The sequence below is a fragment of the Physella acuta genome, unplaced genomic scaffold, assembly GCF_028476545.2.
Source record: "Physella acuta isolate Inbredline_101_S28 unplaced genomic scaffold, ASM2847654v3 ptg000454l, whole genome shotgun sequence".
NCBI classification, from domain to species: Eukaryota; Metazoa; Mollusca; class Gastropoda; family Physidae; genus Physella; species Physella acuta.
In genome coordinates, this window is record NW_026731973.1 from 888,017 (window position 1) to 912,176 (window position 24,160).

The following is a 24,160-nucleotide window of genomic DNA, read 5'->3' on the forward strand; positions in this document are numbered from 1 at the left end:
GCGTCCCTTGTGCCAGCGCTCCTCGAGTTCCAAGAGATAATCTGGTTTTTCCCTCCTTGGCTCGTACTTAGTTATCATTATTATATTCACTGTAACTCATAAATTATTACCTAAATGACCAGGAATCTCTATGTGTGATAAATTCACATGTAGCAGTTAACCTAGTGTTAAATAAGTAGAATATATGAGCCTAATTTTATTACAGGTCGTAAACTGAGGGCATAGAATCAATTCGTAAACATTGAACCGTTCTGAAATTTATTTGCTGCCGTAAATCTTTCAGTCACGTGATCTTCTGGCCCGTCAGCCATGATCTTTATTATATTGATACGGCTGTAAACTACGTACTTGGAGTCAGGGGCGTAGCGAGGGGGGGGGGGCGGGGGTGCGGACCGCACCGGGTGATACCATTTAGGGGGGTGACACCAAGGCAAAAAATATCAAAATATATAGAGAAAAACATGAGGGGGGGGGGGGGGGGTTGCAAATCGAAAACTTGAGGGGGTTGGGTGCAAATCGAAAACTTGAGGGGAGTTGCAAATCGAAAGTTTGAGGGGGGGATGCAAATCGAAAACTTGAAAGTTTGTCCCCGAGAAGGGTCGCTACGCCTCTGGGGAAGTGACACCATTAAGTGCCGCATCGGGTGACACCCGACCTCGCTTGGAGTGGCAGCGCAGCAATCAGACCTGTCACAATATAATTTACGAGCCGACCCGAGAGTTACTGCCCCAGCTATCGAACCTTGTCATTAGGGAAAAACGCATTCAAATCGACACAGAAATCAGAAGCTATTTGTCATACAAAAAAAAATCAGAATATATACACAAAAGTATTAAATCATTGCAGTGATAATAAAATCAGAACTAAACAAACGTAACGTGACATTATGGTAACGACAAAATCAGAACCAAACATTCTATGTATATTACCTTTAGTTAGTACTCCTCGTCTTTACCCCAGCAAATGAAAATGTGTCTAACAAAATTACAGCTATATAGATCTAGATTCAATATTCCCACGCTCCTTACACATTTAAAGCGTAAATCTCCCCTCCTAACTATAACTCTCAAGTCAAAATCACTCTAATTATTTTTTCGCCACACAAAACTTTACTCATTGAGCTAGTTTGTAAAATTAATATTTGTATTATTGGTCAAGGTGGTGATTATAATCACGTGGCGTGAATAAATTAGCAGGTACGGTTTGAAGTCTGGAGTTTTTTTTTATAAACAGACAATACAAGATAATAAGATACCCGTGGTAGTTGTTGGAAGATAAAAACGGAAAGTGGTTCTAAAAATATTGTTATGGAACATGATTTTAAATGATAAGAATACGAGCTGTTTAAACCATATGATCTACACGTATAACGCTGTTTAAAATATACTCTTCACATATAAGTCTGTAAAAAATATGATCTACACACATAAGGCTGTATAACAAATATGATCTACACACATAAGGCTGTATAACAAATATGATATACACCTATAAGATTGTTTAAATCATGCGCTCTGCACACATAAGGCTGATTAAAATACAAGATCTACATATATAAGGCTTATTAAAATATATGATCTCCACACGTAACAAGTAAAGCTCCCTTTTCAAACTTTATTGTCCAAGAGCCAAGTTGACCTGTTTTTTTGACCTAGGCATAAAGCGAGAAAGTGTCTTGTCGGCCTATTGTCTTTCGGCCTTTTGTCTTTCGGCCTTTTGTCTTTCGGTCTTTTGTCTTGTCGGCCTTTTATCTTGTCGGCCTTTAGTCCATGTCGGCCTTTTGTCAGGATACCCACCGTCTCCGACCCACGCCTCAGTGGTCAGCTGACCGTCCCACGTGATCGGCCAGCTTCTTTATATCCATTGGTCTGTTTAACTAACTAAGCTACAGTCTGTTTCTACCATCTACTTAGCTTCTACCCTGAACTAGCATCACATAGAGCTAGACATCAAACAAAATCTGGCATTTATGTCAAAGCTAGACACCAATCAAAAACTGACATAATTGTAATCCATTAGAGTTAAGCATCAATCAAAAACCTGTGTTTTATGTCAGACATTAGAGTTATGAATCGCTCAAAACTTGACATTGATGTAAGACATCTCTCAAAAACTAAAAAGAGCGTCAAACATTAGAACTGGAAATCGCAAAAAAAAGCTGACATTGGTGTTTAACATTAGATTTAGGCATCAAACAACTGACATTTACGACACTAGGCTGCTCATAAACCAATCCTCTAATCTGTCGCACTTATTCGTTTTCGTGTCTTTCCATAACGCTGACAAAAGAATACTATTATTAGTTTATTCGTCTTAGCAAACGTAGCTTTAAAAAGTAACTTCGGGAATTCTATTTCTGGCTGATTTATTTTCCCAATAAACACCATTATAATCTCAGAAGTTATTTGTAGGGAAGATAAAAATAAATATGATGTTCTCTACAATGTTTCTTTGATAACAGGAATGCTCTATAACTTCTAGGAATGTATTTAATTTAAACATGAGCGCAGCTTAGCTAGATTCTTAATTTGTGTTTGTTTTTTGCAGATAAACGATCACCAACTATCATCTTTGAAATTAATGCCTACTGAATTAGAGTTCTTGCTTAAAGGAGAATTAGAACATGTTATTGTTTATTTAAAGTTTATAAGATTTTGTCATTCTACGATTTCCATACATTAAAAATAAAATATTCTGAACACTTAGTTGTTTATTTAAATACTCCAACGGCATAGGTACCGTAAAGCTAGCATAAGCAGGGCACAAGGTCCACACGGAAAATGGGGAGACTTTTCCTACTTCGAAAAATTTAAACTTTCACATTGGAATTTTAATATTTGTTATACATACATAATGTTAAAAGAACATGGAAATTAAATTTTTTCGATGTTGTAGAAAATATTTTAAAATCTGTAAAAGATCCCATGTGTTTCCATAGTTTACAGAAATCGGCATGCTTGGGTACAGGGAACCAGTCTGAGCCTGTTTCGCAGCACATTCCCATTTTCTTAATAAATATGTTTTCTCGGGCAAGCTATTGAGGGGATTAACCTATAAATAGAGGCGTAGATAGGCGATACCTGGCTGACACCTTACAGCCGCCAAACGTGTTTTTCTGTGACTGCTGCAATGTTTTCTTTTGTTAAGCTACAAGTTGAACTTTGACTCTTTGTTGCATCCGGAACTTATAGATGTATATACATAGTTACAACTGAACTGACTGGAAAATTTTCTACCTCACTCCCACACAAGAAGAGCAGTGCCCCACCCCCTCTACCGAAGAGATGCCAGAAAGAAGCTATGAATCCTGGGAAGGTTTCTGTCTTTAGGGTGGCGCCCTGCAGTAGATTACGAATAGGCGCCCCAGAGTATCCCAGCTGTTACTACTATTGTTTTAAAGAGCACTTAAGACTATAATACTACTTTTGAGCACTTTATACTATGGTATTACATTTGTTTTAAAAAGCAGTTTACACTATAGTACTACTTTTGTTTTAAAGAGCACTTTATACTATGGTATTACATTTGTTTTAAAGAGCAGTTTATACTACGGTACTACTTTTGTTTTAAAGAGCACTTTATACTATGGTACTATATTTGTTTTAAAGAGCAGTTTATACTGTGGTCTACTTTTGTTTTAAAGAGCACTTTATACTATGGTACTATATTTGTTTTAAAGAGCACTTTATACTATGATACTACATTTGTTTTAAACAACTTTATACTATTACAGTACATTACATTAAAAGAAACATTACATAATGACCTAACATTCTTTCGTTGACTCTTGTGACGCCCCTGACACCTGGGCTTTCGTTGACTCTTGTGACGCCCCTGACACCTGGGCTGTGGTTGACTCTTGTGACGCCCCTGACACCTGGGCTCTCGACTCTTATGACGCCCCTGACACCTGGGCTGTCGACTCTTATGACGCCACTGATACCTGGGCTGTCGGTGACTCTTGTGACGCCCCTGACGCCTGGGCTGTCGTTGACTCTTGTGACGCCCCTGACACATAGGCTGTCAAACTTCACCTAGTCTGACAACACATTTTCACAGAAACAAAAGCCTCTAACCACTTTAAGCCTACCCCCTCCACCACAACCTCAAAAACAAAACAGCTAACAAATTTATCTTTTGTCTGGTGCCAAAGGTAAGCCAGTCATAAACATTGCGTCAGCGCCTCGTTCGTCTACTTGTATGTAATATAATCAAAAATAGATGTATAAAATCAATAGAATAAACATTCTCCCAATATAGCAATAAAAAAATTCTTTATTTTTTTCAGGAAAATTTTGCATAATATAATTCAAATGACGAGGTTTGCGAAGAATACACATTCCTTTATTCAAAGAAATTACAAATTACTTTTTTTCAAGAAAAGATTCCTTATTTTCGTGATTACGTCAGCCAGTGTTTCTTCCAGGTTTTTTTCTCCGTGGGGGCACTTGACATTTTCGGGGGGAGGTGAGCGGACTAAAATTTACGAGGGGGGAGGGGCGAGGACACTCTTAAAACTATATATTTTCTATATAAATTTCATTTCATTTGGGGGGGGGGGGGGGGGTGGGGGGTGGGGCGGTAGACATTCTTCGGGGGGGGGGGGGGGGCGGAAGAAACTCCGATGTCAGCACGGAATAGATAAAAAAATGTGCACCTCGGGTTATATAAGTCGGTCACCTCGAAGCTTTAGGTTAATCGACTCTAGGACGTCAGATTCGGGTATACTTGTTAGTTTGATTGCAATTTTACAGAATTCTTTATCTATAAACAAAGCGCTACCGACTTCATTGAATTGAATCAAAGCTACGCTTCAGTCTACAGACAAGTCAAGGTACTTATTAAGTGTTAATTATTGAAATAAAAAACAAACAAAACGATATTACTTTAGTCTTTCAGTAGCATGGTACAGAGGATATATTTATGTCTAAATATCATTATAAAATTTATAATTAAGAAAAAAAGTACTATTTTGCAGCAAATTTTTTTGGTCTTAGACCATGTGTTCATGTTTTTTTTTTTACAAACGGTGTGATGAGCTTTACATTCCTGATTTAGCCAGCGATGTACTACGGGCTAGGAACTCCTATTACAATTTACAAAAAAGTTTTTAAAAGCGCGAAATAATAGCTACAATTATGTTTCTAACAGAACCTTTTTTTAAATACAAAAGTCTGACGTCATAATATCTTAGCGCCCCCCCCCCCCTCCTAAAGTTACATTCAAGGTGACGTCATTTCTTAATGAGATTTACATTCGTGATTTTGCCAGCGACGAAGTACGGGCTAGGAACTCCTAGATGCGAACCGTAGACCTCAACTTAATCTTAAGCTCTACACCATGGCCAAAAACAGTCACATATCATGATTTTAAACCATGTTAAAAGGATCTGATTTTTAGCAAAACTTTTTCGAATACTCACAAGTTTCGTTTACCCGAGTGTTATTTCACCATGCTCGTTTTAGTTTTGGCATCACATAACCAGCATTTTATTTGAAAATCTCATACAGAGACAGTAAGGACAGCAGGGGCGAACACCCTAGAAGAGAATCCTTGCGGCAGCAACAAGCAAAGAAAACATTTTCTTCACCATCTCACTACACCAAGCTGGTCAGCTGACATCATGCAGCTGCAGATCGCGGTGCTGGTAACCATGGTTACCTTGGCTGCAGGAGGTGAGTGGACCGATTGTCAGTGGCGTAGCCAGGAATTGGTCGTGGGAGGGGTTCAAAAATGTTTCCATACGTATATTATCTTATATATATATATATATATATATATATATATATATATATATATATATATATAAATAAATATATATATGTATATATATATATATATATATATATATATATATATATATATATATATATATATATATATATATATATATATATATATATATATATATATATAGGGGTCCATGGGAGGGGTTATAACACCCTAACACCCCCCCCCCCTTACCTACGCCACTGCCGATTGTTGTCCAATTCTATTAGACAGTGCTCACATTTTTATACCTGACGTGTCAAGAGTTCTCTGGTACCTGAGATATTCATTCGTTTCCATTTTAAAAAAAAAAAAGACTTTTCTTGCTCTTTATTTAGCACGTGCATGTATCAATAAATCGGATTTCATGTTACTTATCAAAAGTAGAGTGACGCTTTAGTTTAAAATTTGAAGCGTTTCTTTTTTCTTATACGTGTCTCCTAATAGTAGGCCTGTTAAATATTTTTTTGCAACTAGATATACAACCGTTTTTTTAACATTTCGTTTAGTTTAACATTGTTATTATTTTATTTATTTTTGTAATTTATTTCTTATTAAGTCCTAAAGAGGAAATGTTGGTAAATACGTTTAAATAATACGTATGTTTCTATTTACATTTCATCAATAGTTTGACTATTAATACCTTAATTTATACATTTTATTTTTTAAAACAGCCGCCATTAAAGACGAAAAGTTAACAGGTAAAAAGATATTTTACATACAACATAAACCTACCGTTTATTTATTTCTTGATTTATATTTTCATAGTTGTTTTTTTTAATTATTTTTTTATATAGATAATTTTTGTATCAAATAATTTTTTTTCAAGCAGTACCTAAACTATTTTCTTTTTATTTTTTTACAACAGAGACGACAGTGGCACCTCAGGGCCCAGTGGAGAAAGCTGAGGGGACCACTCGCACCCCCGATGGGACCACTCGCACCCCCGATGGGACCACTCTCACCACTGAGGTGTACGATGACGTGACAGATGTGGAGGGGGAATCGCAGAAGACGACTGACAACATGGAGGTGTACGACGATGAAACTGAGGAGGAGGAGACGTCAGAGGAAGGTGACAAAAAGTGGGGAGATGTGTGGTCCAAGGTGGCTGCACTACGTTTATGGCTAGGTTGGAATAAGCAGGGACAGGGTTGGCAGGGTTGGCAGGGTAAAGATTGGCAGGGTAAAGATTGGCAGAGTAAAGATTGGCAAGGTAAAGATTGGCAGGGACAGGGTTGGCAGGGTAAAGATGGGCAGGGACAGGGTTGGCAGGGTAAAGATTGGCAGGGGAAAGATTGGCAGGGACAGGGTTGGCAGGGGAAAGATGGGCAGGGACAGGGTTGGCAGGGACAGAACTGGCAGGGTAAAGATGGGCAGGGACAGGGTTGGCAGGGTAAAGATTGGCAGGGTAAAGATTGGCAGGGGAAAGATTGGCAGGGACAGGGTTGGCAGGGAAAAAATTGGCAGGGACAGGGTTGGCAGGGTAAAGATGGGCAGGGACAGGGTTGGCAGGGGAAAGATTGGCAGGGACAGGGTTGGCAGGGGGACAGATTGGCAGGGTAAAGATTGGCAAGGAAAAGATTGGCAGGGACAGGGTTGGCAGGGGACAGATTGGCAGGGTAAAGATTGGCAGGGACAGGGTTGGCAGGGTAAAGATTGGCAGGGACAGGGTTGGCAAGGAAAGGGTTGGCAGAACCAAGATTGGGAGAAAAAATAAGTGTGGCTACACATTGCCACTTTACCTTGGGCTAATCCCGCTAATGCACAAACAACTGATCGCATGAGATTTTAAAAAGTAGTTAGAACAGCTTTAATAACAGTAAGTTTGTAATTTCAAAAGAGACAATCATTTTATAAGAATGTGTATTCATTAAACTTTTTTCGTAGCAGTAAAAAAGTTTTTATATGAGTAATAACTAGGCCTAAATTTACATAAATGGCTAGTTGGTATAAATGTGGTTTTCAATCCCCTAGTACATGTTTATTGATTTTTACTGTTTAAATGTTATATTTAGCTGTTGTTTCTCACTTGAAGTTACCTGTTTAGAGAAATCTATTTCTGTTGCAGTAATGTGAATATAACTATAACTATAAGAATCGTATCTGTCGAATTTCTGCATTAGTATTTTTATTAGTAAACGATGTTTTTTTTTCTTTCGAAACCGAACTAGGATGAGAGTATACAAAAACATATTGTAAATTTAGGACCGCGTTCTATTTAAAAAAAAACTAGTATTTAGAATTTTTTTTTAATTTTTAATTTACTACCATTGTGCTTCAGATTATTTTGTCGCATTACCTTTAGATGTGTATCTTTTTATTAAAAATTAAAAGTGATTTCCACTTGTAATTGTTAGCGCCTTGTATTGAGTGTATATAAATGCTGTGTCTGCGTGTGCGTGCGTGTGTGTATCTGTGTCTGTGTTTATGTGTGCTTGTGTATGTGTATCTGTGTATGTGTGTGCATGTACGTGTTTGTCGGCGTTCGTGCGTGTGTATCTGTGTCTGTATGTGTGAGCTTGTGTGTGCGTATGTGTGTGTATTCGTGTCTCTATGTGTGCGTGTGTATCTACGAGTCTGTGTGCGTGCGTGCGAGTATGTGTGTGTGTGCAGAGTTTCTTCCAGGAATCTCTTCGGGGAGCCCCCGAATTTTTTTTACCGCCCCCCCCCCCGCCCCCGAACGAAATTAAATTTATATAATTTATATAGAAAATATATACTTTTAACAGTGTCCGCCCCCCCCCCCCGAAGAATGTCTACCGCCCCCCCCCCCCCGGAGAAAAAAGTCTGGAAGAAAAACTGTGTGTGTGCATGTAAAAGACAGAGTAAGCGATTTCACTGTGTTACGGTTTACAAATGAAGGCTACTACATAAGCCAACAGACACTACCAATGACACACCTAAACTTATCAGTAGAGGCCTGACTACACGGCTGATTACCTCAGCACCCAACACACAATACAACCACAATCAATACGCCATTCGACAGCTATCAATCAACTTTTACACCCTCTATCTATCTAAATAAAAGTATGCTGAACTCGACACCTTTAAAAAGGTAGCATATTTAGTACACCTGTGTGATCGATGACACATAGAAGACATAATAACACGTCGAGTAACTGACGTGACACATGCAACTGACGTGACACAAGCAACTGACGTGAATGGTAGCGAAATCCAGACATGACTCAACTCAATAGGCGTAGACAGGTATTTATAGAATGCAGAACTTACATAATTACGTCTGCTGGATACGTTTTTTTTTTGACACAATGTAACAATCTATATATATAATTCTCTTCTTGGAGACGATAGAAAACACCATGCTGTAAGCGCGCTCCCTATCACCCCCACCCCTACATGGTCTGGTGAGCTGTGGTTCACGCTAAATTTTTACAATCGTAGAGCCGGTTTTAGTGACGGCTATTAGGGGCAGATAATTTGATACGTATGATACGCCGTTGTGTAGAACCTCCGAAGATAGTGATAAGTATATCAAGTGTACAACTCTATAATCCTCTAACACATTGCACTAAACTGTTATTTTATTCAGGCCCAGAAGCTATTCTAGATGGTCGTTTCGAAGAGTTGAGCTAACGACTGCTAATACAAAAATCTTAGGTTCGAATCCCAGGCGCGAGTCCGTACCACGTTTCTGAGTACAATCAGCTTTGATGGGTACCTGACTTACATTACGGAATGAAAAGGCGGCTGAAACAGAGGAACTCTACTTCATCCGTCATATGTGCACAAACATGATACGATGATAATGGCTCATTATGGCTAGTCAATAGACCGTCAGGTTTGAAAGGGAAACTTTACTTTTTACTTTTATGGCTAGTCAAACAACCTTACGGCTTAACCTATTAGAGGTGTCGCAATTCTAATCTCAATCTGCTATACCACTATGTAACCGGATACTTATGTTCATGGAGGACTTGCTACAGTTTTTAGTTTTTGCTAATCAAATTCAAATGAAAAAAAAAAACATAAGCAAACTTTTGAACATTTGTTTTTATTCTTGTTTTTTTTATTGCCAGTGATTACATCACGTCAAAGGGTCGATAATGACGTCACTAAAATTTACATGGTGGCTGAAAGTTTACAGCTCCTCTCGTCATGTAGGGCAGCAATGGAAACCTGGATATATGATATATATATATATATATATATATATATATATATATATATATATATATATATATATATATATATATATATATATATATATGGATATATGATATATATATATATATATATATATATATATATATATATATATATGTATACGTATATATATATATATATATATATATATATATATATATATATATATATATATATATATATATATATATATATATATATATATATATATATATATATATATATATATATATATATATATATAGCATTAATTGACACTTTGCCTAAAATGGCGAGGACTATGACGTAAAGAGCTACCTACCATTCCAACCTCTTGTGGTCATATGGTACCACGTTGTCATGTTCACGTGACTCCCGCCAATAGATCAGCGTGGCGAACGTGTTGCAGGAGAAAGTAAATGCGTACTTAGGGCGTTCCTATGGCAAGTACAACCGTATGTCAAATGTTATAAAGTCACTGTTACTTTCTTACTTCATTTTTGAGGAAAATAAATAAATATACTTATGGATATATTATATTTATGTACATATATATATATATATATATATATATATATATATATATATATATATATATATATATATATATATATATATATATATATATACATATTTTTTATTTATGTATACATTATATATATATATATATATATATATATATATATATATATATATATATATATATATATATATATATATATATATATATATATATATATATATATATATGTATATATATATATATATATATGGGGTAAAGTTTTGTACCCATCATCATATATCAGCATTTGACTACGCTCCTCATATTATAATTTTAATGAAAAACTGATGTTCATAAACACAACAACTTTGCAAAAACAGTGGAACAGGGTAGGCAGTGGGTAGGGGGGGGGGATAACGAAACAATTCGGATTTGTATGGGTTGGTGGGTAAAGTATACGACTTCTAACAAGATAGTCGTGCCGCGGTTAAGTCTGAAGTACCTGAGTCCACCCAGCTCTAGTCAGGTCCTGACTTAAGTTCGTGAGAGCGTGGCGGCTGACCACACTATCCGTTTTCACCGACATAGTTCAACTCTATTTCAACTACTTTGTGAACAATCGGGCTTTAAAGAGTAGTTTACCGTAACTGCTTTGTAAGTAATTTTTTTTTAAAAAGTCGTCACTGTTTATCTATACTGATTTAATGACACATTCTCTGCCATTACATTTAGATTAAGACCCCTATAAAATCTTTCACGATGTTGCGACGAGTCTGAGTAATTACCCATTAGTCTACTCGCCTATACGATTTCTATCCGACCAAGAACAAAGAATTATTATTCACATCACTAACCGGAGTAATTACCTCATTCTGTTTGTTTAATTCCAGTCAGGTTGCCCAAATAAATAAACTACAATAGGTCTAACTTATTACCCAAGGAGTCCTTCTCCGATCTCAATTGAAATGTTTTACAAGATTCGCTCCAACACAATTAAGTATTACGCACCAAAATTTTACGATCCATTATTGCCCGATGATTTCAATTTCATTCCGCTTTTCTTTTTGTACGAGAAAAATGGCCTGTTGAGGAAGGATACAACGGGCGCTAGGTTGATAGTGCTGTCTATTTTCTCGGTACTTTAATTTATACAAAATATAGTCATAGGCATATCCCTAAACCATGCACCTAATCTCATTCATGACAAAAGTCGCATTTAGAGTTTCTTTCAGGCAACTCTAATTGGGAGGAGGGGGCTCCGCCCCCCCCACACACCCCCCAAAACATGTCTACCGTCCCATTCAACGAAATATAATTATATAATTTTTCCAGTGTCCGCCCTCTCCCAGAAAATTCTACCCCCGCCCCCGAAAATTTCAAGTACCCCCACCCCTCTCCGGGGAGGAAAAAGTCTGAAAGAAACACTGTTCGCATTTGTAGATTATACAAACTAAAGGAAGAATCTGGGCGGGGCTTCGCCCCTACCGGAAGACCGGAAAGTCTGAAAGAAACACTGGTGTCGCGCTTAGCCACTACCCGAAGAATTGCATTAAAGAAATTGCAAGAAAACCACTTTTTAGATTAGACACATTAATTAGGCGGTAATTTTATTATAGAGTATCGATGAAGAAATTTCTTTTGAGCTGGGGAGGGGGGGGGGGGGGCTCAGACGTTCTTACGCTGGGGGTGGGGCTTCGCCCCTACCCGAAGAATTGTATGAAAGAAACTCTTCACGCAAATCATTTAGATTAGACAAAATTGACTTTTTATTAATTGTTTACTCGAGAATCAATGACGTCATATTACTGTGTGCGCTCTCCGGCTTGAGATTATTTTTTACTATATGACGTCATACTTCGTTTTCGTCTGACTGTGCATGTTTTTAATTTGCTTGTGTTTTCTCTTGAGCGTTCTTGTCAGATACATAGACAGATAGATAGATAGACAGACAGCGAAACTATTATTATAGATTTGAAGAATATCAAGGACAAGCTACAAGACATCAGATAGTACTGTTTTCTCTCCTAGATGTCTAGCTATCCTCAACTACCTATTCAGCCTGGGGGTTCTATATTTTTGACAAGCTATCTTTAAGTTTACATGCCCGACTACGCCAATCCCCCCCTAACACTACAACAAATCTGACTTATTACCCCATATTCATCCACCCTAGTACAGTCCGGCCAGGTCCCAACGAAGACAGTGTCGTCAATCTGCTTGAAGATGACCTCACATTCCTCCCTGTTGTGTAGATCCTCCATCGTGAGGTCATTCAGTGTGGCTAGGTCAAACTGACGAGGTCTGCAATAATCAGCAATGTGGTCAGTTCACGCTCTCAGCATTGACTACATTAGTCAACGGAGTGGTTAGTTTTGCATGTTCAATACAGATTATTTCTTTTTCTTCCTCGTTCTTAATTTTCAGTGTTGGAAGGGATCGAGCCTTATCTGCCAGAGGGTTTGAACTCGAGACTTTTTTTTCGAATTTATCGACCTTGAGCTTTTGCCGACTCGACCACGCCCATCACAATTAAGGATTACGTGTCAACTGGTTATGCGCCATTGAGGCCATTGACTCCGATTTCAGCCTGCTTTTCTTTTTGGATTTGCTTCCATAGCCTTCGTCCAACCAAGAACAAACTACAAGACAGCAGTTGTTTGATTTAGGAGTTGTCTCTCCTAGAAGAGTGGCTGTACCCAGCTAACGAGCCTCATCGACCACGCCGACCCCCAATCCAGATTACAAAATTCAGCATTGTGGAAAGTTCACCTTTACAATATAGATTACACTATTTTGTTATAGTCAGCATTTTATTAGTTCAAAATATTATTTCTCTAGCCTTTCTGTAGAGAGGTCAGTGAAATGTCCCCTTGCCTACCTGTACTTAGAGGGGTCAGTAAAGTTGTACGGCTGTATACGGATCAAGCCCATGTCATCTTCAGAGATTCTCAAAACCAGCAGCCTGAACACCTTGTTGTTGTCGTCTTGCTCTATCAGAAACACGCAGTCCTAAAAGGTTTGAGATCCGTTCATTATTTCCCTACTGATCAACCCGTAGGTATACTTGTTTATACAACATCTTCATATGAAAATACAGCGTACACATAGCTGCAATACTAAAAAACTTCTGTCATGATTATTTTAAATGACTAAAGTTTCATTTGCTGAGGTAAATTGCTATAAAAATAAAGATAGTCTTCGTTTCCTCTCCAAATTATTGTTAAACTAAGGGCCAGTAACTTCCGCTATCTGTGCTGGTTACTCAAATCCGCTTCTTACTCTTCAAGTTTTCACGGGATAGAAAAAGCAGCTCTGTATAACTAAAATAATATTAATGTAGGGACATCTCAAGATCTGTTGCTGACTTTAAAAATGAACAAATTTAACTTTTTACCAATCACAATAAAAATGTGCTAATCATCTTTTCCTTCTGACCTAACTCTCAAAGTTCCATAAAATGTTTTTTTCTTTCCAGGGTATAAAAGAAACCGTTGAAAGATACGACTGTTATGTTTTACTTTTCAGTATGGGACCGCGTGGTCGGATGGTAGACGAATGAGTACTTAACCAGAAGTCTCGAGTTTAAATCATTAGCTAGAGTCCACCCACGTTAGGGAAAGTAAAAGCGTCACAGAAACTGGTGAACTCTACTTCAGCTGCCCTATGGACACGGCCAGGTTCGAAAGGTTAGCTTATACTTTTACTTACTGGCAGCAGAAAGTCCAGCTGGATGGGGGTGAAGGTCACGTTGATGACGTCATGGATGACGTCCTCATCAAACAGGATGTCCTTCTTGACCATCTTGATGGTGCTGTAGAACCCGCTCAACATGTAGAGGAAGGTGGACAGGCGGGGTGATGGCGCTGGTGTCGTATCAAAAGATGGTGTGGTAATAGATTTGTTTTAATTAAAAATTGTCTCAGTAGAAAAGGCTTGTTTTCATGAAAAATAGTTTTCTCTGTAGATAGTGTTGGTGTTTATAGAGCGTTTACTGAGATGAAAATGTTAGTTTTTTAATGGCTTTGTTTAAAATGATACTTGCGTCGATAGTTAAGATTGTATTCGAATGATCATTTTAAATAATGTAAGGGATTATGTGTGAATGATATTAATTTCGTCGATAATAACAAATGTCTATAGTAAGTGTATTAAATTAATAAGTAGAAATGTTAATAATATGTGTTTTATTTTTATTACAAGCTTATATTTAACTCATTTCCTTGTTAGTCGTCAGTCTGTCTAGATCGAAACGGCCGAGCGAAATTGCAGGCACTTCTAACTGACAGATACGGTTCGTAATTGGTAAGTGGGTCAAGAGATGAAGACAATGCATCGTGACATTAAATTTGACTTAATTGGTCGCTTGATTAATTTTTTATGAATTAATTAAAATTTTGACCAAATTAATAGGCAGTTCTATCCACACGCGTCATCACGGCAAAAGCGCGTCATCCCGTTCAATAGGCACGTAATGGTTTTTAGTCATGCAACTCTATTGTAAATAAAACATGTAAAGTACTAAAAAATTCATAAAAATCGTTTTAATAACAAGTTTTTATGTACTAATGCACTAAAAAGTAGAAAAAAATGTTCACTACTATTTAAATTACTATAAAGAAAAGCGCGAGTCTCTTCCTAAATATTAGTAAAGGTATCCAATAGATACTAATGTGCCCCACGCTTTCCTTTATAGTAATTTTAATAGTAGTGTATAATTTATTTTCTACTTTTTAGCGCATTAGTACATAAAAGCTTGTTATTAAAACGTTTTTTATGAATTTTTTTATACAAAGTATACAAAAATAATGGTGTGTTATCAAAAATAGGTGGGTTGTTTTAAAAGGGCTTTGTTTTTTATGAAGAAAAAGTGGTAGAATAGAAAATATGTGTTATAAGACTGTATGCCAATATGTATTACTGGGTGAAGAAAAAATAGTTGTGTTGATAGAAATGTTTTGATATTAGAATAGGTTTGATAATGGCACAGTTCATTTTATTGAAACGGGTGTACCAACATATGTAGTTGCCTGATTAAAAACAATTGTGAAAATTTTCTGAAAAAAAAAAGAACAGATTTGTTTATAGAAATAATTGTTTCTGGACAAGTATCGTGTCAATTCTTCTTCTCCTTTTCCCGTTCCTGCCCAAGACGCACGGGAATGATGAATTAGAGTTCATCTGTTTCAGAGACCTCGACATATGAAGGGATAGGATAGTGCGGTCAGCATTATGTTTTGACGCACTTGTTTGCATTAAATTAGTTAGGTACCCATCAAAGCTGGGTGGACTCTGAGACATTCTAGTAGTTTGTACCCGAATTCGTACTCGATACTTTTAGGTTAACAGTCTAGCTCTCTACCGCTAGGCCCATATTGTGTCTCTAGTCTGAGCATCAACATTTCTCAAAGGTGTGCTAGGTGTAACTTGCTCGCACCCCTACATTTATTTACTAAACCTAATAGAAGGGACGGCAGAGTCCTAAACATCTTAAAGGCGGTGGTCAGATAGAAATTGTGTGATGCCAGAGTTGGATTGGAACTTTTATCAATGCTAAATATCCATCTAGCAATAGTAAACATACATTGACGGTATTTAAGACTGACAGATAAAAGATTGACAAGGCTGAAATTGATAGGGACAGATATAGATACAATTCATTGACAAAAGGTTGACAGTGTCAAAATTTGACAGATAAAAGACTGACAAGGCTGAAATTGATAGGGACTGATATAGATACAATAAATTGACAAAAGATTGACAGTATCGAAATTTGATAGATGATAGACTGACGTTTGAAAAAGAATGCCATTAACAAAATACTGATATTGACAACAAAAAAAAAACAACAACATGTAACATACTAAATACAAATGCATTATACAAACTTACTTTCTCTGTCTGTCGTCCATTAAGGGTCAACATTGGCGAGCGAAATCTAGAGCACTTCTACCGGACCATTTCATTCAAACTTGGCACGTGGATCAAGATCCGATGACAATGCAATGTGACATAAACTTTGTCTTAGCTGCTTAATGATTTTTTTTAATTAATTAAAGTTTCTTATAAAAGTAACAATTTTTTTCGCGCTATCAACACAAATTGGTGCGATCAAATGGTGCGCCTATTTAAGTAACGCACCTTTTATATAAAATAAAGTGAAGAGCCCTCCCCAGGCATGAAACTCTCTAATTACACCATCCCACCTGTGAAAACAAAGTGGCCAGACCGATGATTCAAGGACCAAAGGTATGACACACTACTTGGCCGCGTATATTTTGATGCAAAATTATTTATATAACTAAAACGAAAAGCGTGGATCTTTTTTGCTCTATTTTAACACTTACTAGATCTAAAATTATATAAGCAACCCACACTTTTCTTTTTTAAAATCCAATATATATATATATATATATATATATATATATATATATATATATATATATATATATATATATATATATACATATATATGACTGGTAACGAAATGACGAAACCCTATTAAGATATTTCGTCAGAATTTCTTCTAACTCCGCGGCAACGCTCGGGGACGGGCACGCTAGTATAATATAATTTTTTTTAAAAACATATTTACCTGCACAATTCGAAGCTGTGCAATTCGAAGCTGTGCTCGCATCTCTATAAAGGGTCAGACTTGCAATCAGCAGAAAAGCCAAAACGTAGTTCATGGTAGAAGTAGTATAACAAATGCTCAGCTCTTCAATTTTAACAGGTTTGTATCATTTGTACAAGGGAAACAATGTATTCCTCTGTATTTTATAGGACAACAAAAAATAATTAAGTAATTTAAATGACATACATGGTGAATTAATTATTTTGCAGATGGGCGAATAATTTAAGAACCTCAAGCCAAATACGTCATCGTTGAAAACAAATAGCCTTGCTCTTGCAAAATTGTATAGAGATAATGTGAAGCAATGATTAGTATTTGAAAGGGCCAGACAGCTTGTGCTAGTTAAAAATGTAAAAAACAAATAGGGCCTACGTGCTGTGAATAGGTTAGTTTGGTAAGGTAAGGTAAGGTAAGGTAAGGTAAGGTAAGGTAAGGTAAGGTAAGGTAAGGTAAGGTAAGGTAAGGTAAGGTAAGGTAAGGTAAGGTAAGGTAAGGTAAGGTAAGGTAAGGTAAGGTAAGGTAAGGTAAGGTAAGGTAAGGTAAGGTAAGGTAAGGTAAGGTAAGGTAAGGTAAGGTAAGGTAAGGTAAGGTAAGGTAAGGTAAGGTAAGGTAAGGTAAGGTAAGGTAAGGTAAGGTAAGGTAAGGTAAGGTAAGGTAAGGTAAGGTAAGGTAAGGTAAGGTAAGGTAAGGTAAGGTAAGGTAAGGTTAGGTTAGGTTAGGTTAGGTTAGGTTAGGTTAGGTTAGGTTAGGTTAGGTTAGGTTAGGTTAGGTTAGGTTAGGTTAGGTTAGGTTAGGTTAGGTTAGGTTAGGTTAGGTTAGGTTAGGTTAGGTTAGGTTAGGTTAGTTTAGGTTAGGTTAGGTTAAGTTAGGTTTGGTTAGTTTAGGTTAGGTAAGGTTAGGTTAGGTTAGGTTAGGTTAGGTTAGGTTAGGTTAGGTTAGGTTAGGTTAGGTTAGGTTAGGTTAGGTTAGGTTAGGTTAGGTTAGGTTAGGTTAGAATAGGTTAGGTTGGGTTATGTTAGGTTAGGTTTAAGGCACATAATTAAAATGATAAATGTCTGAGTTCTTGTACAGACTTGAATACAAATATATGGATAAGGTTCACTTCTTTTGTTTGTGGATATAATTTAGGTTCGAACATGTTTTAGCAAAAAGTGTTTGGTGGATTAGATGTGGATTATATGGTGTGATATTCGGAATTTAATAAATGCGATTTATAGAAAGGGAACTGTTATAATGGATATGGTTTGTATAATGATGGATATCGGATATGGAAGATGTATAGTGGTGTTTCAGATATTATATTTGGAAATGATACATGGATGATAAAATGTATATGGACGATGATGAAGTTAGTAAAATTTGGTCGAAAAGACAATGCAACAAAATGAGTCTTTGTGAGGTGGATTTAAATCTTAGGTTTACATTTTAGTTTCAGGTTTTATTTTTATTTATTGTTTTACTGAAAGTGTGATTTGGTAAAGAGTATAACGTTAAAGCATCAGGCCGTTGAAAATTTAGTTTTCAAAATAATAGTTAATTAGAGCCTTTGAAAAAGCGACTCTGTAAGCCTAACAGGTTAGAGATTAATAATGTCGTGCCAATATGCAATGATCACATAACAACACCTGTTACTCATGTGACTGGTCGATGCAACGAGGCTTGACACGGTTAATTAAGCGTAGACAGTTAGGACATGTTCATTTCCAGCGTCAACAAATTAACTTCACGCAATTAGAATACCGTGGGAGTAGTCAATTAGTAGCTCAACTGAAAGTCTCGAGTTCCTAGAGAAGTTTTATTGTGAACGTTGTTTCCACACCATGTAACATTCATTTTTAAATCACCAGTCTCTTGTTTAGTCAAAAATATTGATATATATATATATATATATATATATATATATATATATATATATATATATATATATATATATATATATATATATATATATATATATATATATATATATATATAAAACTCAAGTTTGTTTACATGTTTGAATATTTATTTGTTTGTTTGTTTGTCTGATTGGCTACTGCAGAGAATCTGCACTATGTGTAGAGCTGTAAAATAGTATGTAGGTAGAGAACATATTTTTTCCGAGACAGTCTGTTAATCACACATTTTGTTAAAGACGTTAATTAATTTATTGATTTATTCATATGTAGATTAACCACATTAGATATAAAAGTTCAAATCATTGACTTTAATTTGTGGGAATAGTGACGTCACATGATTTGTTTATTACAATAAATGACAGCTTCAATACAACATTTCGTTGCCCTTTTAAATCTTTAACGCGTTATAAAGCTAATACAAGAAGTGTATTAATAGATCTCGATTTAGAATCTAGGCCAAGCTAAAGATTAATTAGTTAAAAATACAATCCATTTTAAAATTATAATGCATTTTTGAGTTTCTTTATTAGCCAATTCCATAGCTAAACAAAGATTTACATAAAATAACGAAGGTCTAAAATAGTTTACTATAGAAACTCATTAATATCTAGATCTAAATAAAATAATCTAGATTTTACGACTCGTTTGTTTAAGTCTAGTTTTTGCGTAACTCTTGCTAGATCTAGATTAGACCTATTCTAGATCTAGATAGATAAATCACAAAGATTTATATCAAGTATTTAAGGACTAAAGTAGTTTTAATTTAAGATAAAATGTTATTTGAAAGTTACTAGACTTAAGATCTAGATCTAGATAGGACCTATGCGCGTAAATCAAGTTACATAAGGAGACTCAAAGTATTAAATTATATCACAAAAAAACATCACGAGTCTAGATAGCTAAGTTGTTAGTGTAATAGGCTTTCATGTGGGTGGCACTGGTTCTAGACACATCACGGCAATGTTTAAAAAATGTTTCAATTTTTTTTAGATGTGAATGATAAAGTTCATTTGAACTTGGCGGGATACATGGCAGGTGAAGTCAGAGTTCATTTGTTTCTTTGTCCTAAGCATATGAAGGGATATTGTGGTCAGAGACATGCACGGCCGGAATCGTTTTTTTTAAAACGACACAGACATATTGTCTGAGACTTGGCGGGACACTGGGCAGGTGAAGTAGAGTTGAGTAGGTAATCAGTGACGTCAGTATATGAAGTGATCGTGTGGTCAGACCTATGCTCAGCCGAAATCGGTGTATTTAAAAGATAAAAAAAGTATTTTTGAATGTGGGGGTCTTGTTATTTTGTGATGATAAGTGACAGACGTGCTGTTTATGGATGACCCCCGTAATCCACTGTTATCCAAGGGATGACTGGTAGTCTAGTATATATATATATATATATATATATATATATATATATATATATATATATATATATATATATATATATAAAATTCCCAGCCGAGCAAATGTAAATAAGGCCGACTGACCGCTTTGGTCTTTCTTTTTTTACCCGAGTCGAGAATGTAGCTAGTGTCTAAGCGAGATTGCATTTCTAGCCCAGCCCGGGGAGCCAAATCTCACCATGCTGGGGCGCTTATCTTTATTGCATGATTAATTGGTATATGGAGATAAGTGCTATATTTAATATTTGTTAAGGATTGATATTGTGGTTAACTCATGATGGTATCTACAATAGAACATTTTTATTTGTATGAATTTATTTTAGTAGAATCGACTAGATAATTACTATTTGATTTCTGTTTTGGTTGTAAGTAAAATTAAATGTTTTCTTTGTTTTGTTTTATTACTTTTATTTTCAATAAAACAAATTACAACAACATGTTTGTTTATTTCTAAGTCTGTAGAAGCAATCAGGATATTTACAGCAACATGTAATAAGGTAATATTTATTTACATAATAGCTAATACGTGATGGAGCTAAAGGTTTGATATGTACAAAACGATTATTTTGAAAATGTTCAACACATTTATTCAAACGTCTAGAAATGGATTTTCTTATATATCTATAATATAAGGCTGGTAGTAGTGTGTCATTAAGTCATTTAGTCATCGCTAAAGATTTTGGAACTATAAAAGTAGCCATCAAACTATGCAGTTCTTTTACATTGAATCTCATTGTCTTAATATGGGTAAAATTAAATTTATAAAAAAATGGTTGAACAATGTTTTAAAGAGCTATACCATTGAACAAATTAAACGTCTAAAAACGTTGACATTTATTCATTTAACTATCTTAAAGGTTTTAGAAAGTGCATAACAAGTTTAGTTAAGATACACAATTGTTAATTTTAAATACCTTCATAAAATCTATAAATGTTTTTTTAATAATATTACAAGTATGGAAAATCATCCTTTAAAAAAAATAATATTGAATGTAGGTGCATTTTAAATTAATTTTGGTAGGACATGTGATTATTTACAAATAATGTTAGACCAGGCATCTGAAAAAGACTGAAAACATTTTAGAGTTTTCAAACACACACACATTTTTTTTTTAAATTTACATTTAAAACCCTACCTTTTTTTAAAAAAAGTTTGATTCAGTTTGAGATAAATAGCGATATCTGCTGTTTAACATGGATTTAACACTATCATCATATCGTTATTCAAATTAGAACAAGTCTTTTTCAGATGCCAGGTCTAACATTATTTGCATTACAACCACAAAACATCACATGAAAACCTTTAGAATGTAACATAAAATTATTCTAGAGAAAGTTTTGCATTATGTTATTTAATTAATTATAACTAGACAAATGGCCCGTTGAGGGAGAAATACAATGGACGCTAGGTTAATTTCTCGAAACTGAAATGAAAACCCTATTCGCCACCTCAATTAATATTTAAGGACAACGGATGTTTATCACGAAAGGGCATTTTAACCGGATCCAGAAATTCAAACTGAAATAAAAGACTTAATAACCCCAACGATAATCCTGATACAATTAACATGTTACTATTCCGGTATTTGCTTTCTATATCTACATTCAAATTAGGCGTTTAATGTGTTTATCTATCAATAACTTCATTATTAATGAGTATTATTTTCGGCATTCGATTTTTATTCTAATTTTCATTCAACAATCAGTGATGCCATTTTATTTTGTGTAAAGACGCTATATTTAGACATTACCTTGACCTACAAGTAGTCGCTGCACATTGATACTAAGCATAGTCGTAGTCATACTCTAAGCCTTGCACCCAAGCTCAAACGGGACAAAAGTCGCATTTTGTACTGTTACAGGCATTTCTCCATTAGTGACATGTTAATTTAATATTGGACTTCACAATATATATATTTATATATATATATATATATATATATATATATATATATATATATGTATGTATATGTATGTATATATATGTATATATATGTATATATATATGTATATATATATATATATGTGTATATATATATGTGTATAATGTGTATATGTATATATGTATATATATATATATTGGGATATGGGTGTGAGGTGTGGAGCATGAGGTATTAGATGATATATTAAATATAATATTTATATGAATTAAAATGTAGTGAATAGACTTGGGTCGAAAAAAGAAAAGTTACAAAATTAGGCTAAAATTTGTTTTGGTGAGTTTAAAATTTTAGGTTTAGATTTTAGTTTTATTTTGTTCTATTAGAAATGTGGTGGACATGGAGCTATTCAAAACCAACACTAAATTTAACAGACACATAACAAACGTGAGTAGATTATTACCATTCAGTGCTAAAGGCTGAACATTTACTGTTGTGTACGACAAATCAGTTCCTTCTAGTCAATTGACATTTTTTTGGACAATTTTGGGTACAACGTTAATTCATTTTTTTATATTCAAATTATTAATTATTGACTATAACTTTGAATAAATTATGAATTTTGTCCAACAAAAAAGTGGATGAAACAATAAAAAACGAAAGAAATTACAGCATAACAGAAGTTGCGCCAGCTATGCTGTCATATAGGTCAATATAGATCACCTACCCTTCACAAGGGAGGTGATTCATTGACATGAGTGATCTATAACTGACCTACAACATGTTAAATCGCGTTCGCTGGTGCGAAAGGTTTAACCGCAGCTACCCGTGCAGATGAGGCACAATACCTGGCTCAATTTTTCTTTGAAAGACGACTCCAAAAACAAACAACTGCTGCGTTGTAATTGGTTTTTGGATGGACAGAGACTATGGAAGACATTTTTCCAAAACAAAAAAGACAGCCTATATTTGGGGTTAACGGCGTTTATTATAAACAAACAAAAAAAAAGAAGTAAAAGAAACACCACTACAGTCAATAATACAACAGTAGCGTTCATTATTTTTTATATTCTTTATATATATATATATATATATATATATATATATATATATATATATATATATATATATATATATATATATATATATATATTTATAGACGATAGATTCGCAACCCTGTTCGAACATTAGGCTACTACAAAAGCCAATATTCTATGCCAACGTCACACCAGACTTTCTAATCTGTAGTCCTGGCTACACGGCAGACTGGGTCAGAGCACAACACACAACAATCCAAACCAATACAGCATTAGACCTCAGTCATTTCACTTTTAAATTATGTAGCCTGCTAAACAAAACAATTGCTAATTTAAGCCTCTGTATATCTTAATGATCAGTAGCATTAAATCAAATGTCGATACACCTGCCACAGACGTAAATGATACAACCAGGTGTGACGCCGTTAACTTGGTGTACAAAATTACCTGTCTGGGACGGTGTGCGCTAAGTGGTATAGCGCTAGGCTTCTAACCCGAAAGCCTCGAGTTCGAGTCCGGGTCCAAGTCAGTAGAACGTTCCTGAGTCCACCCAGCTCTGATGGGTACCTAAGTATTTTATGAAAGGTAAACACGACTGGTCAAAGTGCTGACCACACATTCGCTTCATTGGCCGAGGTCAAGAAATGTAAACTCTACTTCATCTGCACAACGGATCGCTATGTCAGAAAAGGTTGTTTTTTTTTTCTTTTCTTTTATCCAATTTCTCTGCACATAAACAATTACCGTCACGTAAGTAGAACACCGAAAACAACAATTTCACAAATAACTACATTTAGAAAGCCATTGGTGGTTGCCATGGTCTACCAAAGTTTTATTTTGAAAATAGGTTTCACACTAAGTAACATAAATTCTTAAAACCGCCAG

At 35.4% G+C, this 24,160-nt stretch overlaps 1 protein-coding gene across 1 annotated transcript; it reads left to right on the forward strand.

Annotated features, from left to right (window-relative positions):
- The first annotated feature begins 4,686 nt into the window (after positions 1-4,686).
- Positions 4,687-8,118, forward strand: LOC131943368 (uncharacterized). The gene is made up of 4 exons (XM_059303453.1): positions 4,687-4,834; positions 5,511-5,675; positions 6,444-6,470; positions 6,638-8,118. The coding sequence occupies exons 2-4, from the start codon at positions 5,624-5,626 to the stop codon at positions 7,333-7,335; spliced, it is 777 nt and encodes a 258-aa protein (XP_059159436.1). The 5' UTR covers positions 4,687-4,834; positions 5,511-5,623; the 3' UTR covers positions 7,336-8,118.
- The last annotated feature ends 16,042 nt before the right edge of the window (positions 8,119-24,160 follow it).